Consider the following 25,477-nt stretch of genomic DNA (forward strand, 5'->3'; position numbering starts at 1 on the left):
AGTGACGATGACCTCACATGCCTCATGGCAAATGAGGAACAGGTATTTGACTCTCCCTGTGAAGAATTTACTAAAGATGAGTTGTACAATGCATTAAATGACATGGTAGAGGAATATAAGAACCTATTGACCATGCTACCTAAGCAATTCAACTTTAGAACTGAGCCTATAGTACCTATCCTAGTAGAACCAGAGGTACCCATCATAACCGAACCAGAGGTCATTGATACCCACACCTTAGAAACCGAATCAGACCCTAAGATCGAACAACCTAGTGAGCCGACCAGAGAGCTAACCGAAAAAGAGAATGCCCGTTTTGAATACACGATGGCCGCCTATAGGAGATCTAGCGATATAGTAAAGAACCTGAATAAAGAATACAGGCATCCTCGTTGTAAGAATGGCCTAGGATACACAGAGAACAGATCTAGAAAATGAAAGACCTATGTGGAGAGCAAAGCTTACAAAAGGAAACCTTCCCTTTATAAAATTCCTTAAGAGCACCTGTACAGCTGAAGAAGAAGAGACCGAATACTATAGGGAAGAAAAGACAAAATACGACTATGTTAACCCAACCGACTCATGGCTTGACCTTGAGAAAAGGAAAGCAGAAATCCTGAAATATAAGAAAGACTTCCCTGAACCACGAAGGTCAACCTATAGATCATCAAAACAAAGACCATCACCATTTAGGTCATTTGCAGGAAAACCGAGAAACACCAGACCAAGTGTCAAAAGAACAGTTGAAACTTTAGCAAAGAAGACCGTACGATTTATCAAGGTTTGGGTACCTAAGGGACTAACCACATGTGGACCCAAGTAAATGTGGGTACCAAAACAGTTGTAAATATGTACATTTTGCAGGACCCAAAGAAACGGCTAGGAAACTCCGAATGGTTCTTGGACAGTGGTTGCTCCAGACACATGACCGGAAATAGCAATCTGCTAACCGACATTAGATCAGCAACCGGTGCTCTAATCACCTTCGGTGACAACTCCAAAGGTAAAACCGTGGGCAAGGGTAAGATTGTCCATGGTAACCTAACTATTGATAATGTACTTCTCGTTGAAAACCTACGTTTTAATTTACTTAGCAATAGTCAAATGTGTGATGCTGGATACACGGTAGAATTCCTTAAACATGCATGCTTAGTTAAGAATTCTCAAGGAATAGTACTACTAACCGGAAACAGGATAGGTAACATCTACAAGGTAGATTGGAACAATAGAATAGAACATCCTATATGCATGATAGCTAAAACTGATCAAACCTGGCTATGGCATAAGAGACTAAACCATCTAAACATGAAAACCTTAAACTACATTCGTGGTAAGAAATTAGTTGAAGGCATTCCAGATATAGTATTCAACCAGGATAAGGTCTGTTCAGCATGCCAGATGGGTAAACAAACTAGGTCATCATTTAAAAGCAAAGGAAATCTCCAATCTAGCCGATGCCTAGATCTTCTTCACATGGACTTATTTGGACCAATTCAGGTCATAAGCCTAGGAGGTATGCTTTACACCATGGTAGTTATTGATGACTACTCTAGATACACATGGGTAATATTCCTACCATCTAAACGTGAAACGGTATCAAACCTGATTAATCTTCTTAAGCGTTTGCAAAATGAAAAATCAACTAGTATTAATTGCATTAGAAGTGATAGAGGTACCGAATTTACTAATAGCACATTAACTGCATATCTTGATGAATCCGGCATTAGACACGAGTTGTCTAGTGCTAGGACTCCTCAACAAAATGGCCTGGCCGAGAGAAGAAACTGAACTCTCAAGGAAGCCGCACGGTCCATGATAGCTGACTCCGGCATTGCTCAGAAGTATTGGGCTGAGGCTATCAACACTGCATGCCATACACAAAACCGGTCTTTGATTAACAGATTTCACAATAAAACACCGTATGAGGTTTATTTTAACAGAGTTCCTAAACTTAAATACCTCAGGATTTTCGGTTGTAAATGTTATATTCATAACAATGGTAAAACTCAACTTACTGCTTTTGATGCAAAGACCGATACCGGTATTATGTTAGGATACTCCTTAGTAAGCAAAGCATATAGAGTGTATAATAATAGAACTGCAACCATGGAGGAAACAATTCACGTTGTTTTCGATGAATCGGTTGAGAGCAATACTGCTTCATGCTTTGATCTACACAACAGACTGGAAAACAACGATATTCATTCTGATAGCGAAGATGAGACTCCGGTCTTCAGGCGGTTTGTCCATGACCTAACGGGTAATATTGATACCCAGCCGGATCAAGCTGCTCTACAGCAGGAAGCTGACACCTCGGTTCAACCCGAGGAAGCCGGTCGGTCTGACAATCTCGGTCAGCCTACCGACATGTCTAGCCTTGATCAAACAAACGGTAACTTGGTAGACACCCCTGAACTGAATCTCAGAAGAAATAGTAAACATCCTCCTGAGCACATTATAGGTGACCCTTCAGAACCTGTTCGAACTAGGAGTCAACTTCTGGAAGGATACTTTAACTCTGCTTTCATATCCCAGATTGAACCGAAAAGAATAGATGAAGCATTGTCAGATCCGGATTGGATCTTGGGAATGCAAGAAGAACTAAACCAGTTTGAGAGTAGTAAGGTCTGGTACTTAGTTCCTAGACCGAAGGATCAGTCGGTCATAGGGACAAGATGGGTATTCAGAAACAAGCTCAATGAGGATGGTTTGGTCACGAGGAACAAAGCCAGATTAGTGGCTCAAGGCTACAAACAGGAAGAAGGCATTGACTTTGAAGAGTCATTCGCTCCTGTAGCCAGGATTGAAGCCATTAGGATTTTTCTTGCTTTTGCTGCTTTCAAAAATTTCAAAGTTTTTCAAATGGACGTTAAAAGTGCATTCTTAAACGGTGAACTACGTGAGGAAGTGTATGTCGAACAACCACCCGGTTTTAAGAATGCGGCACTTCCAAATCACGTATACCGGCTAAACAAAGCCTTATACGGTCTAAAGCAAGCACCTAGGGCCTGGTATGATACACTAACCGCATTCCTAGTAGAGCATGATTTCACCATCGGTTCAGTAGATAAGACCTTGTTCAAATTTGAAAAGAAGGAACATATCCTACTTGTTCAAATCTATGTAGATGACATCATTTTTGGTTCCACTGACCCCAAACTATGTGATAAGTTTTCAAAAATGATGACTGACAAGTTTGAGATGAGTATGATGGGAGAATTAAGTTTCTTCCTAGGTCTTCAGGTCAAACAACTCAAGGAAGGAACATTCATAAGCCAACCTAAGTACACCAAGGAGCTAATAAAGAAGTTCGGAATGGACACCTGCTCCTCGGCTGCTACTCCAATGAGCTCATCAGTTAAGCTGGATAGGGATGATGAAGGCCAATCAGTAGATCAGATTGCATACCGGGGAATGATCGGCTCCCTGCTGTATCTGACAGCGAGTAGGCCGGACATCCTGTTCGCAGTCGGTGTGTGTGGGAGATTTCAAGCAAACCCAAAGCAATCCCATTACACAGCCGCAAAGAGGATACTAAAGTATCTAAAAGGCACACCTGATGTCGGTCTGTGGTATCCAAAGGACTCATCATTCAATCTAACGAGCTACTCAGACGCAGACTATGCAGGTTGCAAGATTGACAGAAAGAGCACAAGCGGAACATGTCAGTTCCTTGGTGACCGACTGGTATCATGGCACAGCAAGAAACAGACATCGGTGGCTACATCAACCGCAGAGGCTGAATATTTGGCGGCCGGAAGTTGCTGTTCTCAACTTCTCTGGATCCAACAGCAACTGCGGGATTTCGGCATCATAGCCGAAGAGTCCCCGATCTTCTGTGACAACACAAGTGCCATAGCGATTACCTACAATCCGGTTCTCCACTCCAGAACTAAGCACATCGACATAAGGCATCACTTCATTCGAGAGCATGTCACGCTGAAGCATATCCGGCTGGAATACGTACCAACAGATCAACAAGTAGCCGATATCTTCACAAAGCCTCTACAGGAAGCTAAGTTCTCTCAATTCAGACTTACTCTCGGTTTAACCGATATTAGTCAGATCCTTCCTAAGGATGCTTAAAAGGGCAAACCGGCTTCGACAGATAAAACAGGTAGTTCTTCTTAAGCTGTCGATTTTTGAATTTTCAAGATGCCTATGGAAGAACCGCCCAGCTCATCAGATAGAGTAAACCGACCGGCTACTTGGTGGAAACACCAACTAACCGCATCGGGATGAACAACTGATGACTGACCGGTTCGGAAGCAGGTTATCCTAGATTATTTGAATTTCCCAGTTGTGGAACAACTACCAATGTTTGCAGATGTCTGATCTGAAAAATTGCCTTTTCAAAGAAAACTGGTCGTGCCTAAAAAGACGTGAAGATCTTTTTGATATCTTTCATGGTTCAGGCCTATGACCGACACCTAGACTGCAAACATGTCTATTTTGGTGAAAAACCTTTTATCCTGCAGTTAATATATGTCATTCCATCTAATACCTGGACAATAGGTTAGCCCTAAACTAGTATTTAAGAGAGGTAATCACTCACCACAAAACTCACAAGTCACAAGAACATCCTCTCACTAAGGCAAACTAACCATGTCTCAATTCCCAAACATCCTCCAAGTGGATTTTGAATCCTGTACCGGTACCGAACACTATGAGGTGTATAGGATGATTAAGAAACTGGAAGACACTGGTCTCGAGCATTTTCTGGATGATAAGCAGATCATCTACCCTGAATCAGTTATGGAATTCTACTATAACGCCAGGGTATTCCGGGGCACACCCCACTTTGAGACCCACATCCAATCCAAAGTTGGGGGTGTAATCTTCGACTTCACCGAGCAGGAATTTGCTCGGTGCTTCAGTCTGCCTAAACAAGGTATCACAGACCTCAACCCTCCAGCTGACATTAAGGCTGAGGTTTCCCTAGCCTTTGCTCGGTCGGATGAGCCCGTCAATGACCGTGGCTCTAAATCTCTCCTGAGGGCTGAGTACCAGCTCCTCAATGATGTCATAGGTAGGGGCATCTTTGGAAGAGATGTCACTAATACCTACTGCGTGGCAAGTTTCAACATGATGGCCGCAATCATCACCGGCACTCCGGTAAACTGGTCCCGGGTGCTGTTCGACACCTTGGTTTGGATGATTAACGTCCAGTCAGTTAGTCTCATTCCCCAAATGAGCACCCTCCTGGTGGAACTCGGCGTTCCAACATGCCCTGGCGAAGGCCTGAACCAGGCTCAGGTGCTAACTAGGGAAATGACCGACTCCTTCTACAGTCGGTTTGAGAGGGAATGGAGGAGGAGAAACTTCAACCCTCCTCGCTAAGTTATTCTGGCTAGCATCCGGTCGTTTTGCTGCATGTACCGGATGTGTCATTAACCCATTCAACTTTAACCATATCGGCCTCATCCATGTCCACTTCGGTTTTATTTGTGCTTTTCTTAACTTCATCACTTATGTATGTCATTTTCGGTACTGTCTCTACCATGTTCGGTCTCCATCTAATCTATATCATTATGTGTTAAAATGCATTTAATGAGATAATGGCATTTAATGAGATAACTCCATTTAATGAGATAACTCCCAACCACCCGCACATTTAATTTCCAACTAATCTGGTTGGTTTCCAACGAATACTTATCTCGAGATTTGCAAACCGCCACTTCCCAATGTGCTTTGAAAAGGAAAAGATTCTCTTCCTTAATAAAACAAAACTGACCATCAATGCTCAGATTTTCCCTCCAAAAACGATCCTATATAAAGAGCCACTCTCTTCTCATTTCATCACACTTGAAAGTACAAAATCTTTCTTCCTAAATTCCGTCTCTCTCTCTAAGTACCGAAATCATGCCGAGCCGAACACTAGGAAACTTTCTAAGTGTCGATTTCGACTCTTGTCTGGCAGAATGGGACTATAATCACCCGAAGAAACACATGTTCGAAAGCCTCATAGTTACCGGTCTTCAATCATTCCTTAGCGAATCCGGTCCTATACTAACTGAGGATGTAAAGGAATTCTTCAGAAATGCGGTCAACTGGGGAGATCGCATTGTCACAACTGTAAGGAACCACACCTTCCGGCTCGATGAAGCCGAATTTACAACCCTCTTCAATCTGCCCAAAGAAGGGCTCTCTCATTTTCCGGCCTTTGAGGGAGTCAATGCGTACTACCAAGAGTTCCGCTGCTCCGCATCACTTAATACGGTGGAACCCCACGGGTTAAAAACCCGCCTCGGTCCTAGCACTCAGCTACTTCTTGAGATTGTCACTCGGTCCATTCTGTGCCAATCTCCGAATCAGCGGTATTCAAAGAATACCTATAATATCATGACTCACATCTACCACCACTCGCCCATCAATTGGGGAGCGATCCTATTTCAAACCCTGAGAAAAATGGTGCGGACCAAGAAAGGTCTCGGCTTCGCACCACACATCAGCAAGTTCATCCTCAAGTACCGGCCAGATTTTGGACCAGGCACACAGGCATCGGCCTCTAACATTCTGGATAACGATGCGGTGGTGGACAAGTATTCCAAATTCGTGTTTACTGGTTAAACATCTTTATTTAAATGTCTTCCTTTCGGTTTCCATTCTAATAAAATACCGTTTCAGTTTTGATCGCTTCTCTTCACTCTTTGTATCTATCTAACATAACCGGGTTAATATCTTCCGAATCCGGTTTCATAAAATCGACTTAAAACTGTTAAACACCGATCAATCAAAATTTAAATTAGAAACCGATCTGCCATTCGGTCTCAAGGAAAAGATTGCGTCACCGATGACATAGGCGAAGAATTTTGGAGGGAAATCTCCCGCCTAACAAAACCGCCCACCGTTTCGTACGAAACCGCTCAGATTAACGTCTTTTCATTTTGGAGGGAAATTTCCCGCCCATTTATGATGGGACGGTTTGGCTTCCAAACCGCGCCTATAAAAGGGGAGCCTTCGTCATATTTTTCATTCTCACTCAAACTCACTTTCTCTCTCTAAAACTCTAAGCTCTTTGAAGCCGATTTCTTCCCCTTTTCAAACTCTTCAAATATGGGTCGTGATACGGCATTATTCAAACTATACTCTCAAGTAGACTTTGAGGAGATTCGGCAACATGGAACGGCCGAAGCAAAAGAAGTAATTAACCGGCTAATTGACACCGGTTTGGAATATTTACTAGACGGTCCACACATAATATACAAGGAAGCGGTAGAAGAGTTCTTCAAAACAGCAACCATCTCTTACGATAGAATTCTCGCAACGGTGTGCGGTTCTCGAGTAGAGATCACCGAAGCGGTAGTAGCCGAGAGTCTGCGTCTCCCAACGACCGGCATGGACGCAACAGCAGAGATGGACGATGACGTTTTTATGATGGCTCGTCGCCGTCTATCAGCAACCAACAAGCCGGTTCCCACATTCGGAAAGAAACAACTGCTGAAACCGGAGCTCATCCCGGCATGTGACGTTTTTGCCAGGGCGATACTGGCAAGGGGGGGAAACTTCAGCAATCTGACCAAGGATAAAATCAGAATGATTTTTCGTCTAATGGAAGGCACAGAGATCAACTGGGCGAGAGCGGTCTTCAGCAATCTTATGGCAATGGTGAGACCGGACTCGGACAGGTCTTGGGGGTATGCCGTACAACTCGGCAAGATATTCTTACATCTGAAAATCAAGGTCGGCCCCGGCGTCGGGATAATAAAACGAGGCATCATCCGATCAAGGCACTTTCTTCCAAGAAAGCCATCGGCCTCCAGCTCCACAGGTGGCCGAAAGAAGAAAGCCGCAAAGAAGAATACCCCGGCGAAAGAAAACACCGGAAGGAAGAGAAAAGAAAAGGTAGTTTTCGAAGACCTACCTCAACAAACAGAGGATGAGGAGTGGGCTGATGAGGAAGCCGAAACAGAGGCAACCGAAGATGAAACGGTCCATGAGGACGATCTCTCGGCTCGGAGTCCGACCGATGCCGAACAAAGCTTAAATCCTGAGACCACCGAGGGTGGGGAAGGGAATCATGAGGGAGCCGATAATGAAGGCTACAACCAGGAAGAAGCCGATGAGGCCGAAGCCGAAAGATTAGCCCAGAATATCTTTCAGGGCATCATCAGGCGGAATGAGGACGTTATAAACTTATACTTGGAGTGGCATGAGCACCGCTTCAACACGAACTATACAAACATGATGACAGACTTGAACAAAGAGGACTGCTTCGCCAGGTTGGAGGACGTGGAGGACAATATCTTAAGCCTCACAAAATCCAGTACCATTCATGAGGTACAATGCCGAACCTGCCTACTGATACCGAGAAGTCATCTTCGACAGTTAAGAAAGCGCATGAAAAAGATTAAGGAAGAATATGTCAAAGGGGGATCGGTGTCTACAATAGCACCGCGAGTATTGGACAAGCTTGCAAAGGGCAAACTGGAAATTCGGCAGGAAATAGAGCGGCTGGAAGTCATATGCAGTCAGAAAGAAGTACCGGTATATACCGCTCCGGTAGTCGAAGATTTTCAACTGGACTGGGCATCAACTTCGAGAGAAGACACCGCGACACCGAGGGACATCGAGCTTCCGATGCCAGAAGACGATGAGGTACCGACTCCAAGCACCGATGAGGTACCGACTCCCAGAACTGTTGAGGTACCGACTCCAAGAACTGTCGAAGTACAATCTTTAGAGGATGTCGAGGTACCGATCCTGGAAAATGCGGCACTGAACTTGGAAGAGACGGTCACATCGGAAGCGCCTACTGAGGTTGTTGAAATACTGGACTCCGATGTTGAGAAAGCCGATCCTAATCAGACCGAGCAGTCCACTCCTACTCCTCCACCGGCAGCCACCGTCTCAGTTCCTTCTAAGGAATGGATTGAAGACCGGCTTCAAGAATTTGAAGCATCCCTTTCGGGACGATTTGGCGAACATCTAAAGAAACTTGAAGTGTCCACATCGGGGCAGGTTGAAGACCGGCTTCAGAAATTTGAGGCATCAATTTCAGAGATGATTGATGACCGGATAAATGAACAGAACGTCTCTAAGCTTCAACCGCTCAAGGATAGATGTGAGACCGTTTTCGACTCGGCCATGCAATTCGCCGATGTGACAAAGAACGTTGTGGATCTCCATCAAGCGCGCCTGGAGCAACTCAGCACCGGACTATGGGAAGAGGCCGGTGAGCGAGAAAATTGTGCTAGTCATATTATAGCTCTGGAGGGTCTCACTTCGGAATTACAGAAGGATTTCGAACGGGTTGATCCAACAATTGAACGAGTCTCGGTACTAGAAAAGAAAAACGACGATCTCGTGGCCGAGGTAAAGGCACTAACTGAGCAGATGGCCGAAATTCTGAAGGCTAAGGAAAACGCTGATGCCGCGGCCATAGAGGCCGATGCTCTAGTTGCCAAGAGGGTCCAAGAAAGGCTGGACGCCGAAGTAAGCAGGAACAAAGAGCCGCAGCGAGCGTCTCAGATGACCGAGGCAGATGAAGAGGCCGAAATAAGAAGGGGCGAGGCCTTATTCCCAGGGTATGCTGAGAAAGTGGCCAGACTGGCTGCAGCGGATGCCGAACGATTAGAAACGGAGCAACGAAGGCTGGCAGGATTTGCAAAGGAACACGAGAAAAAGATGAAGGCAGCCGCCTCTGTTTCAGCACCAGCAGCTTCAGCTTCGGCCTCAAAGAAAAGATTAATAAGGTGAAACACATACAGGTTTAATGCGCAATCTGATTTCTGTTACACAACTTGATGAAGAAGGTCACAATTTCAGTTGTGGAAATGATGCGTGGAAGGTGACTAAAGGAGCAATAGTTGTTACTCGAGGTCACAAAACTGGAACGTTATACATGACTTCAATTTGTAGAGAAACAGTTGCTGATGTAGTTGATAACTCGAAGAACAATGAGCTGTGGCATTGCAGGTTGGGTCATATGAGTGAAAAAGTGATGAAAGTTTTTTTGAAGAATGTACAAATTCCAGAACTAAAGTCTGTTGAATATTAGTTATGTGAAAACTGCATTTTTGGAAAACAAAAACGGGTGAGTTTCTTAAAAATTGGGAAGAAGCTCAAGAAAGAAAAACTAGAATTGGTACACACTAATGTGTGGGGACCTGCACTTGTTTCTTCTATTGGTGAATCATAATACTACGTGACGTTTATAGATGATTCGACAAGAAATGTATGGGTATATTTTATGAAGCACAAGTCGGAAGTATTTGCTATTTCAAGAAGTGGAAGACTTTAGTTGAAAATAAAACAAATCAAAAAGTTAAGTGCTTGAGATCCGACAACGGAGGTGAATATATCAATTCAGATTTCAAAGAGTATTGTGTTGTGAATGGGATCAGTATGGTGAAGACTATTCCCCGAACGCCTCAAGAGAATGGAGTAGTTGAACGAATGAATCAAACATTGAACAAGCGTACTAGAAGCATGAGATTGCTTGCATGGCTGCCTAAAACCTTCTGGACAAAAGCTATCAATACTGCTACCTATTTGATAAACAGGGGACCCTCTGTTTCTCTTGAATTTAGAATTCCATAAGAAGCCTGGAGCAATAAAAAGGTAAACCTTTCTTATTTGAAAGTGTTTGGTTGTTTATCATATGTTAATATGATAGGAACAAGTTTGACCCAAAGTCTAATAAATGTTTTGTTAGATAAATTTGTTAGATAAATTGATACCGGTTCAAATAAACCTAACTTAAACAAACTTCCTATGCAGGAACAAGGAACCGGACCGGATGAATAAGAAAAACAAGTCAAGGTACCGAACCGGTCAAGCTACCAAACCGATCAAGAGCATTCGGTACGTGACCGCACAGAGGAAGGATCGGCCAAAGCTCAAACAGCCGATCAATCCACAAGACCGGAAGAAGTCCGGTCACTTCACCATCAAAAGATATTCGGCCAAGTCAAATGGTCAACACAGGCCAAGTCAAGAGGCCGACCTGCACAAGAAGACACTTTGGGTATCTGCTGAGAATGATACCAAAGGAACAGACTGAATACTTCCATATCCATGCAAGTCTGAGGAAAGACTGCAGGCTGCAGAAAACAGTACTACCGGATCCTTCTACTTCGGGATAAGTCAGAGAGGAGATCTTCAAAGTACAGACAACTGTTCAAGCAGACAGAGCCTACATTGAGTAAAAGACAAACCCGGCAAGTTTGCTTTAACAGACCGGCAGGTCTGAAACAGGATGCCAGGTATCAGATTGACTGTCAGGTCTGAGGAGAAGACCGGCAGGTCTGAGACACTGAATCACTGCACCTCTGATTAGCCAATCAGATTCAAGGCAGTGAAATATGACCGTTGGCATATTTCACCTATAAAAGGAGGCAGTTGAAGAAGAGTAAATACAGCCACTTGGGACACAAAAAGCGTGATATACAGACACAAGTGACATCAAGAGCTAAAAGCATTTAATATAGTGTGGTACTCTAAGAAAGCCTAAAGTGTTGAAAGAGCCTAAGTGTAACTACAATTTCGGTGTAAATTGTACGAGTGTTATCGAGCAGGAAATAAGTCTCGATCGGATTGTATTTGTATTCCTTAGTGAATATCCTTCTCGCGGTTTCGAGAGGAAGGGGTGACGTAGGAGCTTTATCTCCGAACATCCATAAAATCTGTTGTGTTATTTACTTTCTGTTGGCTTCTTTACATAACCGACTAACCTAACAACATCACTCAGAACCGAATCTACATTAACTACACCAAGTATCCAGATTGCCGAAACCGACCCACCATCCTTCAAATCTCCATCATCCGAAACCGACTCCGCCTATCACACAAGCATACCGCTTCAACTTGAAAGCAAACCTCTTCCGCGCTTGAACCTAGTTCAAGAGTTTGTGACAGGTTGTGTAGTATTGAAACCCCGGTGTTAATCTCTAACAGGATTAACCACCACCCTACGAGTGAGAACCGCTAACCGGTCCAACCCCCGGTCCACCAGCGGCGATCTAGATCCTAACATGTTTTTTAATTGGTTATGGTGATATCGAGTTTAGTTATCGTTTTTGGGATAATCAAAATCGGAAGATCATTCGTAGCAGAAATGTTATCTTCAATGAACAGTTTCTCTACAAAGATTGTATTGGGAAGACATCAGATGGTGATTCCAAGTTGGAAGAGACTAGTACAGTCGATTTGAGAGAGTTTTCAGCTCAATATATACTAATTTTCGATGAAGAACAATGTGTTGTTGAAGATGAAATCGTTGAGAATGTGGCCCTACAAGTAAATCAGCAAACATTGTTTATATAGTTGAGAAAATCGTCAAGGAATCGAAAATCAGTTGATAGATGGTCTTCATCTCTGAACTATATCTTGTTGACAAATAGAGGTGAACCTGAATGTTTTGAGTAAGCAATACATTCTTATGAATTGGTTAAGTGGGATTCTGCGATGAAAGATGAGATGGACTCTTTGATGTTGAATCAGACTTGGGAGCTCACTGAGCTGCCAAAGGGAAAGAAAGCACTTCACAACAAATGGATCTTCAGGATTAAAAATACATGATAAAACCATGAGGTACAAGGCAACGTTGGTTGTAAAAGGATTTCAACAAAAAGAATGTATTGACTACAATAAGATCTTCTCTCTAGTAGTTAAATTGATGATAATCAGAACTATTTTGAGTTTAGTTGTGAAATAAGACCTTCATCTTCAACAAATGGATGTCAAAACTGTTTTTCTTCATGGTGATTTAGATGAAGAGATTTATATGCGACAACTAGAAGGATTTGAAATCAAAAGAAAAGATGAGCTTATGTGTAAGCTTCAGAAGAGTCTGTATGGTTTGAAACAGGCTCCAAGGAAATGGTACAAGAAGTTCGATAGTTTCATGAAAAGTACCAATTTTCTGAAGTGTGAAGCTGATCATTGCTGTTATATCAAGAAGTTTGATAAATCCTACATTATTCTTCTCGTCTACGTTGATGACATGTTGATTACTGGAGCAAGTTTGTATGAGATTAACAAATTCAAGAAATAGTTGTCTGAAAAGTTTGTAATGAAGGATTTGGGTGCTGCAAAACAAATCATTGGGATGAAAATTTTCAGGGATGAAGAAGTTCTCAAGCTTTCACAAGAAAAATATGTGAAGAAAGTTCTTAGCATGTTCAACTTGTATGATGCAAAACCAGTTACTACCCCCTTAGCTAGTCACTTCAGGCTATCTAAAGATTAGTCGCCTTCAACAGAGGAGGAGAAAAATTACATGACCACTATTCTGTATGCCTCTTTCATTGGTTGTATTATGTATGAAATGGTTTGTACAAGACCAGACATAGCACATGTAATAAGAGTTGTTAGCATGTTCATGAAAAACTCGGGTAAACAACATTGGGTAGTAAAGTGGATACTACGGTACTTAAGAGGAAGTACAGGTCTCGCTTTGTATTTTCGAAAGTCTAATATGAATTTGGAAGGATATGTTGATACTAACAATGGTGGTTATGTTGATAGGAGGAAGAGCACAATATGGTACATTTATACTCTGGGAGGTACTGCAATCAATTAGGTTTCAAAATTGAAGAAGATTGTTGCTCTTTCTAGTTGTGAGATAGAGTATGTTGCTGTGACAGAGGCTACTAAGGAGATGATGTGGTTACAACCCTTTTTTGCAAGAATTGGGTCAAGACTACGGGAGAAGTGTGTTGTGATGCGACAGTTAGAGTGTCATTCATTTGGCAAAGAAACTTGTTTATCATGGTACGACGAAGCATATATATATTCGTAATCATTTCATTCGGTCAACTTTAGAAGATGGAGTATTAGCTCTTGAGAAGATTCCTAGGAGTGAGAATCTAGTTGATATGTTGACGAAAGTTATGACAAATGAGAAACTAAAGTTGTGTGTAACTTCAGTTGGTCTTCTTCGTTACGACACCAGATGGAAAACTGCTACCGATCGAGAGATGATGAAGTTAGTCTCCAAGTGAGAGATTGTTGAGTTATGGAGCATACACTTATAATAAACTCTACATTGTTAATTATAGTTTATTGGGTTTGTATTTAGTTTTTGGCTTGGGTCTGACCAAAAGTTATTTAGGTTTATTACCTGAATGTTTACCTTATAAATATGTGATTATGAAGGATTTACAAAAATGAGATAGAATTCTAGAGTGATAAAGTGTGAGGAAAAAACTTTGTATTCCTTTTTTTTCTTCATAGTGAAATCTGGGGCGGCTGAAGTAGACGTAGCTCAATTTGAGTGAACCACTATAGATCTGTGTCTTCTTTTGTTCTTCTTTTTTCATTTTTTACAGATTGTTTCAAGCAGGTCGGATTTGGGAGATACAAATCCTCACAAATTTATCCCTCGATATACTTTACTCCATTCTCATTTTTTTAAATGCATTTTTTTCTTTACAGCCATTTCTTGAAGCTTTTGAGAGCTTATGACAAGTTTTCCATTGAACATAAAACCTAGTGGTTTAAGCTTATGGCCTGGTTCTGTAGCACCAATTATCACAATATTTGACATTTGTTTCGATGGTATACGTCTCTCAAATTGATGTGTTTGGAGAGTTGCAACATATGGAGGCGTTCGAGGTGTAACATAGGGAGATGCTCAAGGTGTAACATAAGGAGGTGCTCGAGGTGGTTGAGGTGCAGCATGGGGAGGTGGTCAAGGTGTTGTATGAGGAGGTGGTCGATGTGCAGCATGGGGAGGTGCTCGAGGAGGTGCACGAGAAGGTGGTTGGGGTGCAGCATGAGGAGGTGCTCGAGATGCAACACTCATTGGACCTTCACTTAGATCAACTATCACTTCTAATTCTACAAGAAAATGAAATATATTATAAAGAAAATAAACACTATCATCAAAATAAATATACTTCCAATCGGCGGTTGAGAAGCAATTACACCACTCATAATTTCTTCACAACTTCTTTTATTGTGTCCTTCTTGATCACATTTGTTACAAACTGTGATTCGACCAACTCTCCCTCTAGGCCAACTTGTTTTTGGTTCCTCAATGCCTCTATTCTATTATTTTTTCTACCCCTTCTCTCTTTTGAACATTAGGTGGTAGAATCAAAGTCAAGCCGTCATACAGGTTTTTCCAAAATTCTCTTTCACTTAATTGTTTAAGGACCTTTCCATACGTCTTCTTGAACGTTATTTTCTTATACCAATTCGAAATATAATCTTCTAGATTTCCACCATAATGGTATATAACACAAACATCGCGTGCACAAGGTATACTTGTGAGTTTCCACGCTACATGTGCAACTTCTTTATTTATTGTTTATGGAATGTCTATGCATTCCCTTAGTAATCTCATATCTAAATTCTCCGTTAAAGTCCACTGTGCACCTATGTAAATTGTTTTTGCAAGTTTGAGTCTCTTCATTGACATGGGAGAAACGTCTTCAATCTAATTCATCTCCATTTCTTCTTCTTAAACGACAAACCCTTCTCATTATTATCAATCGGATGTGCTCCTACATGTTAATGATAGACATATATCTACTTAGTAATAACCATGAATTAAATATTTCATAAATATTATTGTCTACCATGTCACACTTTGGAACTTCTTTGAGGTATGCCTTTAACCATCTTTTCTCAATAATTCGGATTACAAAGGTACTGACTTATTGCTTGTTTTGTTTGAGTACTCTTAAATTGACATCAAATTGTTCTAGATAGGTGGATCGAGCACACCTCCAAAACAATAATTTCAAGTATTCTTCCATATTTTCTCATCTAGCCCAATTTGGATACCAATGGCGACAACAAAATCTATGTTCTGTATTTGGTAATAATTCAGCAACCGCTCTTATTAATCCTTAACAACATGACATTTTAAAAATCAACTAAATCCCATGTGATTAAATTTAAATATCAAATTGTAATTTGAAGACATATTGTTTGCATGTCTGAAATAATGTTAATATTATCTCCTTTTTAGATCCTCAATTAGAAGTTTGAAAAATCATTCCCAAATTGCCCAACTTTCTCCTTCCACCACAACTCATGCTATCAAGAACATGTGATCATTTGAATCTTGACCAATAATATAAAGTAGTCCCCCTTTGCATGTAGCCTTTAAAAAACATCCATCAACCCCAATTATTGGTCTGCAATTGTTTATCCAACCACTCTTACATATGTCAAAGTATACATACATTCTCTGAAATTTTGTCTCGCTTGTGGTTTCATCTTTGATGATTTTAAGAATAAAATTAAGTACTATGATTTTGTGATAATAGTTCTTCCAAATAGTTCCATAACTCACTGAAGTAATTCTCGATGGGAGAAATGTCAATTTTATTTATAAAGCTGGAGGAAAGTGTCAAATTTATTTACTAAGTTGTAAAATTTTATTTATGTATATAAATTTGTTAAAAAGTGTCAAATTTGTTTAACTTAACATAAATTACTAAAGGCATTAAGATGTAGCACAATTGTCCTGCCATGTCAAACACACATATATATATATATATATATATATATATATATATATATATATATATATATATATATTATTTTTATGGATGAATATTCCATTTCAAACTAACATTATCATTATCACAACAAAAATAATAAAAGTAGGGTTTAAGATTTTGATGAAAATGTTGGCAATAACTTCCCAGAACGGAATGTAATTAATATGTTTATTCGATGGAGGAATTCTTTTAACTTCCACATCCAACAACTCTTGAATTTATTCCCTCTATCTGGGTCGACGAAACTTCATCTCCACTTGTCCACACCATTCTAAATCCAATTTTTTTTCAAATTAAGAATTCAACTTCCCTAGTCATTGATAAGCAGAGATGATCAAGAACGAGACATAATTAATTGATGAAAATCAAAGATATAATTCTTTTTGCTTACAATTGGATCCCATATAAGGTTCACGAGATGAGTTTTTGTCGTCTACTACCGCATTCGGTTGGTGGCCATTAAAACATCCATCAGGGATGTGCCAAAAATCCGAGAAAATATTGAAGAAGATAACAAAAAAAACTCAAAAAGAAGGTAATTTCGGTCATATAACAATTCTATATTAAGCATTAACCCAGTTTTTTTTATCCAAAACGATAAATACAAACATACTAAACTCAATCCGTCAAAAATTTCTATCTGAAAGAGAAACCAATAGAGAGATCCAGAAGTTTCTCCTCAGAAATTCCTGATTGGAAAACCCAATACAAAAATCAGTGGTGAACGGAGGAATGTACGTCCCCTAAACCCTAAGAAGTCGAGCTCGATATGATCTGTCGAATTATCGGAAATGTCTCTTTGGGTTAAAATTTTATTGAGAAATTTCATTGCAAAATACTTTACATATCAATAGTGCTTAAGACAATAATTCTTTATTATCCTTTTTTTTTTCTGCTTTGTCCTTGTAAAAAATATCATAAATATCATTCTTTATTGTATTTCACCCTCATTTTGTGTAAGAGTCTTGTTTAGATCCATTTTAATCTAATTTTGCAATCACATGATAATATGTTATAGTATATTATTTTTTATCATATTTTTTATTCAAACACCATTACAGTGAACATCCTTAGATCCTTAATAAAATGGTTGAATGTTAAATGAGGAGTGTGTCATCTCACTTGTTTGATGAGATATTACATCATCATCAAGTTCCTCATAATTATTTTCTTTAATACTACTCCATAAATAAGTCACGAGTCATTTTTACCAAAATATTCAAAAACTCTATCTTTATATTTTTCATCATCTACGTCATTTATATCAGTAGTATAATCTCACTCAACTTCAGCTTTCTTTTCAGAAGTAGGGTCATCTTCTTCATCCTCATATTCACCTTGAAACCCACTTTCAACCTCACATTTATCCTCAACATTGCGTTGAATTGGGACATTTTGATATTTCTTCAGAATATTATTCTTTATCATCCACATCTTCAACTTTCATATTTTCAACATATATCTCTATAACTTGTAGAGATATAGGAGAATAACTTGATTGAATATCATAATCTTGTAGAATACAGTCATCTTTTTTACTTCAAGATAAATAGCAAACCTCAAGGCACGTCTAATAGAGTTTTAATACATGTAGCAAATGTTGATCATTGTTAAAAGCCAATAATTGTTGATTTGGTGGACACTAAAACTCCAATTTTTCTTTATCCCTATATTCAAGAGATACCGCAAAGTTCACTAAATTCTAGAAGCAAAATCGGTCAACATCTCTAATGAGAATTCAATATTTTTTTACTATATTGTAAAACTTGAAGAAATTTGTAAAACGTTAATAAAATATAATATTAAACCAAAAGAAGTTACCACTTTTAATAATTGGGCATCGATAATCAGATGTAATTGGTCTAGTTGGTTCACTAAAATGTCTACTTATCTAGCGGTGTGTAACATTTGGAGGAGATTTTTTTGGGGGGAAATGACTTAATGTCATTTCATTAAAGAAACCCAGAAGTGGGGAAGAATCCAAAATGAGTCAATATCAAAGCTAGACAAACCCTAGGTTTGATTAAACGAAACACATCAAACCAAATGAGTAAAAAATCAAAAAGCATACAAAACCTACAACATTAAAAATCTAATTCAAATGAGAAATGTCATCTTTGACTAAGCCCCATTGCCTTCAAACATTGTTCTTCATTTTCTTTTATGAATATTCTTCTTTTTTCTATGAATATATTGTTTCTCAACATTAATTGCAATTTTTCTTGATTGTTCCACTTATTCTCTTTTAGTTGATTCTCTATTGTGCTTTTACTAATTCTCTGTTTATAAGTGATGGGGCAAATTCTAACTCCCTTCTTCTTTTGTTTGACTCTCTTCTGTACTATTGGTGATTGAACTATTTCAATTGATGATGACTGTTTATGAGTAATGATTATCTCGTTCCCTAAGACTTTCTTTAGAAGTTTTACTTTAGTTGTACCAGAACTTAATATTTTCATTCTTTCCTGGGAAATTTATTCTATGTGGAAAAAATTTCGTGAGCAGTCTAGATTCATTATGGGAGGTTCTTCGCTTAGATTTTGGGATGGTATTTGATGTAGTGTCAAAAGTCTAGTTACGACGTATCCCGGGCTTGTTTTCATTGTAATGTGTAGAGATGTCATAGTTAAGGCATGTTTGATCATTTGTTTAGTGATTTCGCTAGTCGAATTAGATATAAAAGGAAATTAAACATTATGAAGATTTTGTTCCGTAATAGAGTTTTATTTTTTGTAGGACGCAAGCAAATGTCATCGTCTGAACTAGACGTATGCGTTGACAAGATATGGATAGCTTCCATGTGGGTCATTGCTGCAAGTTGTATACTAAGATGATTCCATATAATTTTTTTTAACATATAATATGTGCATGAAAAATATTGTGTTATGGCTAGTCATTGTCGTATTTGTCATGAATAGGTTGAATCGACAACTCACTTATTTTTGCATTGTCGATGAATGATTGGTATTTGAAGTCTTTTGTGGAATATTACTGAGAACCATTGGGTGATGTTCGAGTCTTTCGGTAGTTGCTAAGAAGTTTGAATTGATACGGCTGATATGACAGACAAACATATTTGAGTTATCATCCCAATTATTTTTTAGTGGACTATCTAGTTGTAGAGAAATCGTCGATTTTTCAATAATCATAGTCGTCCGATGCATATCATTCATTATACTATTATTATGACGCTTTCTGATATTTGTGTCGGAAAGTATGTAGAGTCTGTTTGGGGAATTAATCGGTATTCCCAAGAATTTATGATCTTGATGACTTATTAAGTATTTTTATTTATTTTTACTATCATGCTTTATTGTTATGTTTAAAAGATTTTTTCATTTTAATATAATATGAACTTTAAAAAGAATTTATGTTTACATTTTTTTTATTATTATATAATAAAAGGATAGAATAGAAATATCTGAAGAGCTTATTTGATTTGAGTTTTATTAAAAAATTTATTCCAAAATCTTAATTCTATATATTTTAAATAGTTAAATTATTAAATTCATTAATTAAAATATTCTTACTTTATTTTATAAATTATAAATAAAAATATATTATAATAATTTTATAAGATAAAACTCCAAATAAAATTATTTTTTTAATCAAACAAGATTTTTAATAAAAAAAATCAAATAACTAAAATAATAATTATTGTATTTATTTATAAAAAAAAGTTATTTATTATTTTTATATTGTTTCATAATAATCATTCGTGACTATTGAATGAATCTGCAAATAAATTCTGGTAATATATTAAAATGAAACTTTAATAAAGAAAATTTGAACGAAATAACAAATTTATTATCACCTACTTACTCATTCATTTTTATTAATCAAACAATATATTTTTTATTAGTCAACCATTTCTTCTTTACCGAGTTTTCGGTCAACCAACAACCTTTTTTTTACTCCCTTACCAAGTCACTTTCGTTAGCCAACATATTTCCGACAAATAACAATATTACTCTCACCAACTTACTAACTCACTTTTGTTAACCAACCAACCAACATATTTTTTAATTCATCTTCATAATTATTACAAATTTGCACCGGTTGAAATTCAACTACTATCTATCGATCTTTATTAGGTAGAACGAAAATCTGACCATTAAAATAAATTATATAAACGAATTTAAAATATTATTAGTTTAATTATATAAAATGTTAAAATTATATTATTATGAATGTCATACGATTTGATCAATTTTGAAGTTGATTTTAAAATACAAAAGTGATATTAGTTTAATTGGTTAGAAGGTTAAACTTCATAATAAGTTCAAAATTTGTTTAAATTATTTTATTTTAAGACCCGACCCAATCTAATTATTCATTTACTCTCGCATATTCAAATTTACCCCAACTTTTTACCTGCAATTTGGACACTTTAAAAAATTAAGTAATATATATATTCATGTTCAAGACTCAATCTGAATACACTATTACAGTCAGAGACAGAAAACTGAGCCTTCCTTCTTTGATCTCTCCTCCTACCTACTATGGCTATGGCGGCATGCGGAGTTTCACGTTTGGATGTTACAGTTTCCACCACCCTCGTCCAGCTAAAAACCTTATCGAGGCCACTCCAAACCCTAAACCAATTCAATCCCTTATCTAGTTCTTCGCTATCTTCATGCAAGATACCCACCACCAGTCAAGAATGGCAGCAGGGTTTGCGTCTCAGGGCAGAACGTAAGACATCTCTTTGTGGACCTCCAATGGCTGTCAATGGAATCGCTCCCATATCGACGAGCATTCCTGATATTAAAACCTCGAATCCGATTGTGGTGATTGATAATTACGACAGCTTCACTTACAATCTTTGTCAGGTTTAAAAATCATTTCTTTATCTCTTATTGCATATCAGAAATTATTAGATTTGTGGGGTTTTGGTTTAACATGAATTGTCTGTCATGATATGTAAAATGGATCGGATTATGCCCTTGGAATGTTTGATTAAATAGAACTTTTTATGGGTTAATAAGATTGATGAACTAGGTTAAATATCGAGCTTTGGTTGCATAGCTATAGAAGTAGGATGTTGGAGTTTCTGGCTTAATCAAAATGAGGTAAGAATATGTATAACTGAAGAATTTGCCAATTTGAGAAGTATTGAAGTAATGCCAAAAGGATTTGTTAAGATTTATACAGTTGTTTGTTTGTCGTTATGCGAGAATCTGAAAGATTCAAGCTTCGACCACTTTAATGGAGTACACGTGTTCTTAAAGAAACTAAAGATGTACTATAATGAAGAGAAACTTTCGTGGTTAGGTAAGATGGAAAGGGATTATATTTGTTTGTCATCTAGAATTGATCTCATGGTATAATTATGCAAGTTCTTGGCTTGATTGAATCAGTCTCATGTGAATTGGCTATAGTTTTTATACTAAATACCTTTTCGAATGAATAATTCTTACAATGAAATATGCTATTGCCTATGATTTTTCTTCTATGATAGATGAATGAAGAATGTTTTGGCCTCTCATCTTTGATTTATCCTTGTTTCTCATCTAAGGGCTTAGTCCAGTCTATTTCCTCACCCCAGTCTTTCTATAAACCCTACAAATCGTAACAGAATCTTGCTCCAATAGAGTACAAAGGGGATGGTATCACCTTTCGAATCCTAATGTAGGTCGAGATTAGGACTAGTTATAAATCACAACGATACCATTGTGATTTAAGTGGGTAAGGTTGTAGATTCTTGTATAAAAAATTCAAAGTCTTCATCCTTCAATTTATAAGGCTATAAAGGTACCTGGTGTTATGCCCTTCGATATGCCAATGCTGATGTCACGTGTAAGCGGTTTATGGGACCCATACAGTTATACTAAAAATTGCAATAACCCTATAGACATTTGTAGAGATTCCATTTGAGAAAGTTGAGGATTACAAAATCATGCATTTTAGAATTCCATTGAATGGCCTTTCATTCCATTCAGTTTTTAAGATGTCACTAATAAGCCATTTTATTCATGTTAACTGATTTTCATATCATTCGCGATCTTGCACGCGTATTATTATTCTCTGGGTAATTGTTTTTCCTCATTATAAAGCAATGAATTCTGGCGACAGTTTAATTGAAGTGTTAACTTTATTGTGTATTTGGGAAAACCATACTTTTAAATCATTTTTAGGTGTTAAAATTATATTAGGGGTAGCTAAGGGTTCAGGACTAGTTTAAATTGAAAAAGGGTATTCTGGGTATTTCTATGAGTACTTGAACTGGGATGGTTTCGGAAAGAATTTTTATCCAAACATTAATTGGTCGTCTATTAGTCGACAATGTATATATCAAGATATTGGTATCGGGGGCATATTAATCGATTCATAAGCTTTAGTGCATGATATTTACTTCACAAGATTTGATCATTTGGATATTTTCTGTTATTCCGGTTTAACTGATGCTCTGGCCTTGTAATTTTGAAGTATATGGGAGAGCTGGGCTGCGAGTTTGTAGTTTATCGAAATGATGAGCTAACCGTGGAGGAACTGAAGAAGTAAGAATTTGCAAATACTGGTATATATATATATTATTTGACCTAATAATTTGACAATTGTGACTATTCCTTTCATAGAAAATGTCCAAGAGGAGTGGTTATTTCTCCTGGGCCCGGTAAGAACTGCCTGAATCTGAATCTTCGCTAAATGCCTTTTGAAATGATCTTGATTAAGTTGTCTGATGTATACTTTATTTTGTTTAGGAACTCCCCAAGATTCGGGAATTTCATTGAAAACTGTGTTGGAACTTGGTCCTACAATACCAATATTTGGTGTCTGTATGGGTCTTCAATGCATCGGAGAGGCTTTTGGAGGTAACTCGATTGCTCGAGCATTCCTATTTCAGTTTTCTAGAAAATGAGATTTGTTTTTATTAAATTAGCAATTATAAGTGTTTCTAAAACACAAACAGGAACTATTACTTCTAGTTACATCTGCAAAGACTAAAATCAACTAGTTCATTGTATTTTTTGAGGGATGAATACCATATTCCTTGCATAGTAACTCATTTTGCCACGAGTTTCCTATTTGCTCTGTATTCCACTTTGAGAAATAGCACGTTTTGTACATGTTTCCATATTTCTTCATTGCTTATTTTCTTATTTCCAAAAATTATTGTATTCATTTCCGTCTAAATTTCATAGATACAGTCTGCAAACCTACACTTATATAGATTTGAAAAGAAACTCTTGCCCTTAGTTCTTAGAATCAACAATTCTGTGATATTGTTCCATTTCTTATGGGCAATATTACACTTCTCTTCGTACCTTTATTTTCAGCTTGATCCAAATTTCAATAGTATAAGGGAGTTTAAACAAAAAGCGATTTCTGATATGAATTCGGCGTGTCATCCCCCCTTCACTTTCTCTGATCATAAAACCTCCTAATCCCTTTATCTACAAAATTTTGCTTCTTCTTTTTCATTTCAGCGACCAACCTCATTTCCCAGAGCTAACCTCATTTCCCAGAGCTAACCCTAGCTAACCCTTGCTTGGAGTATTGCTACGAGGAGACATAATTTGACTCAATAGGGCTACATAGTTATGGCTCATTTTTGTTAACTTGTAATTGACTTGAAGAAGGGAATAGCATGGGGATCCTATTAGAATTGGGATCAAGTGTTTTCTTTTCACCACAATGGGATCTTCATGAGCTTTCCTATTGCGATTCTCATGGTTTTTAAAGTTCAAGTTTTTATTAAAGTGTCGCGATTGATTCCTATTGCGATTCTCATGGTGCTGTTATTTGATTTTTTTTCATTTATTGCAGGGAAGATTGTTCGATCGCCTTCTGGAGTAATGCATGGGAAAAGCTCACCTGTGTATTACAATGAGGGAGAGGAAGAAGGCTTATTTACTGGGTTATCAAAGTAGGCGATTTCTTCTTAACAGCCCATTTGGATTCATCGTTATATATTGTTAATTCATAATCTAATACTACTACTTGTTTCAGCCCATTTTCTGCTGGTAGATATCACAGCCTGGTGATTGAAAAGGAAAGTTTCCCCCATGATGAACTCGAAATTACTGCATGGACTGAGGATGGTTTGGTTATGGCTGCCCGTCATAAGAAATATAAGCATATAATGGTAAGATGTTTTCATTCGTGCATTTGAATTACATTCTCCTTATTTTCACTCGGTTATGATACATTTCTTTTTGTCTTGTTCATTGACGATGACCTTAATAAATTACAGGGCGTGCAATTTCACCCGGAAAGCATTTTAAGCACGGAGGGGAAGGAAATTGTTAATAATTTTATCAAGTTTATAAAGAAAAATGAACAGGCGAAAACAGAGTAAGAGCTGAATCTAGAAGGTTTATTTGTACCTTGTTGATTGAGAGATACAATAATAATATATCCTCTTATGAATAATTTTATGATTTTTGATGACTTTGGAATTTCATATATCAAATATCATTTACATTGATGAAGTTTTTATTTAAACAAAAAAGTAGTTATATTTGTTGTTAAACCGTGTTCATCCGACTTCTTAATGGGTTGTGTTTCGTTCAATTTTAATCAGATTCTTGATTGAAATTTGTGTGATTTGTTTTGTTTAGAATAGCCACAAGGGACATTTTTGTCATAAATTTTGTAAGCTTATTGCGTTTAAGGTATGTTAAACGCGACCCATTATGAACCCTAGACTGAAACGAGGCGCAAAATCCAAAACCCACCACTAGGGTTGTAAATGAATCAAATATTTTTGATTCGATTCGATTCGGTATTCGAATTTTGATATTCGTAATTTTGTGATTCGGAATAAAAATATTCGATTCAACTAATAAACGAATACATAATCAAGATATTCAATTCGGTATTCACTAATATTCAATTAAATATTCGATTATATATAAATATATATACAATTTTATTAATTTTAATTTTATAAATATTATTTATTCTAAAATCCTAGTACATATATACAAATTTTCGGTTGAAAACTTGAAACCCACGTTAAAAAAAATTCAATCGAATACTTGAATCGTATCGAATAATACGAATATCAATTT

General features: G+C 37.8%; 1 protein-coding gene across 1 annotated transcript; it reads left to right on the top strand.

Annotated features, from left to right (window-relative positions):
* Positions 1 to 20,906: 20,906 nt before the first annotated feature.
* On the top strand, positions 20,907 to 24,883 carry LOC124935835 (anthranilate synthase beta subunit 2, chloroplastic-like). The gene is made up of 7 exons (XM_047476268.1): positions 20,907 to 21,292; positions 22,890 to 22,960; positions 23,039 to 23,076; positions 23,165 to 23,275; positions 24,231 to 24,330; positions 24,414 to 24,549; positions 24,658 to 24,883. The coding sequence occupies exons 1-7, from the start codon at positions 20,963 to 20,965 to the stop codon at positions 24,760 to 24,762; spliced, it is 891 nt and encodes a 296-aa protein (XP_047332224.1). The 5' UTR covers positions 20,907 to 20,962; the 3' UTR covers positions 24,763 to 24,883.
* Positions 24,884 to 25,477: the final 594 nt, after the last annotated feature.

This window comes from Impatiens glandulifera, chromosome 4 (assembly GCF_907164915.1).
Source record: "Impatiens glandulifera chromosome 4, dImpGla2.1, whole genome shotgun sequence".
Classification (NCBI taxonomy): domain Eukaryota; kingdom Viridiplantae; phylum Streptophyta; class Magnoliopsida; order Ericales; family Balsaminaceae; genus Impatiens; species Impatiens glandulifera.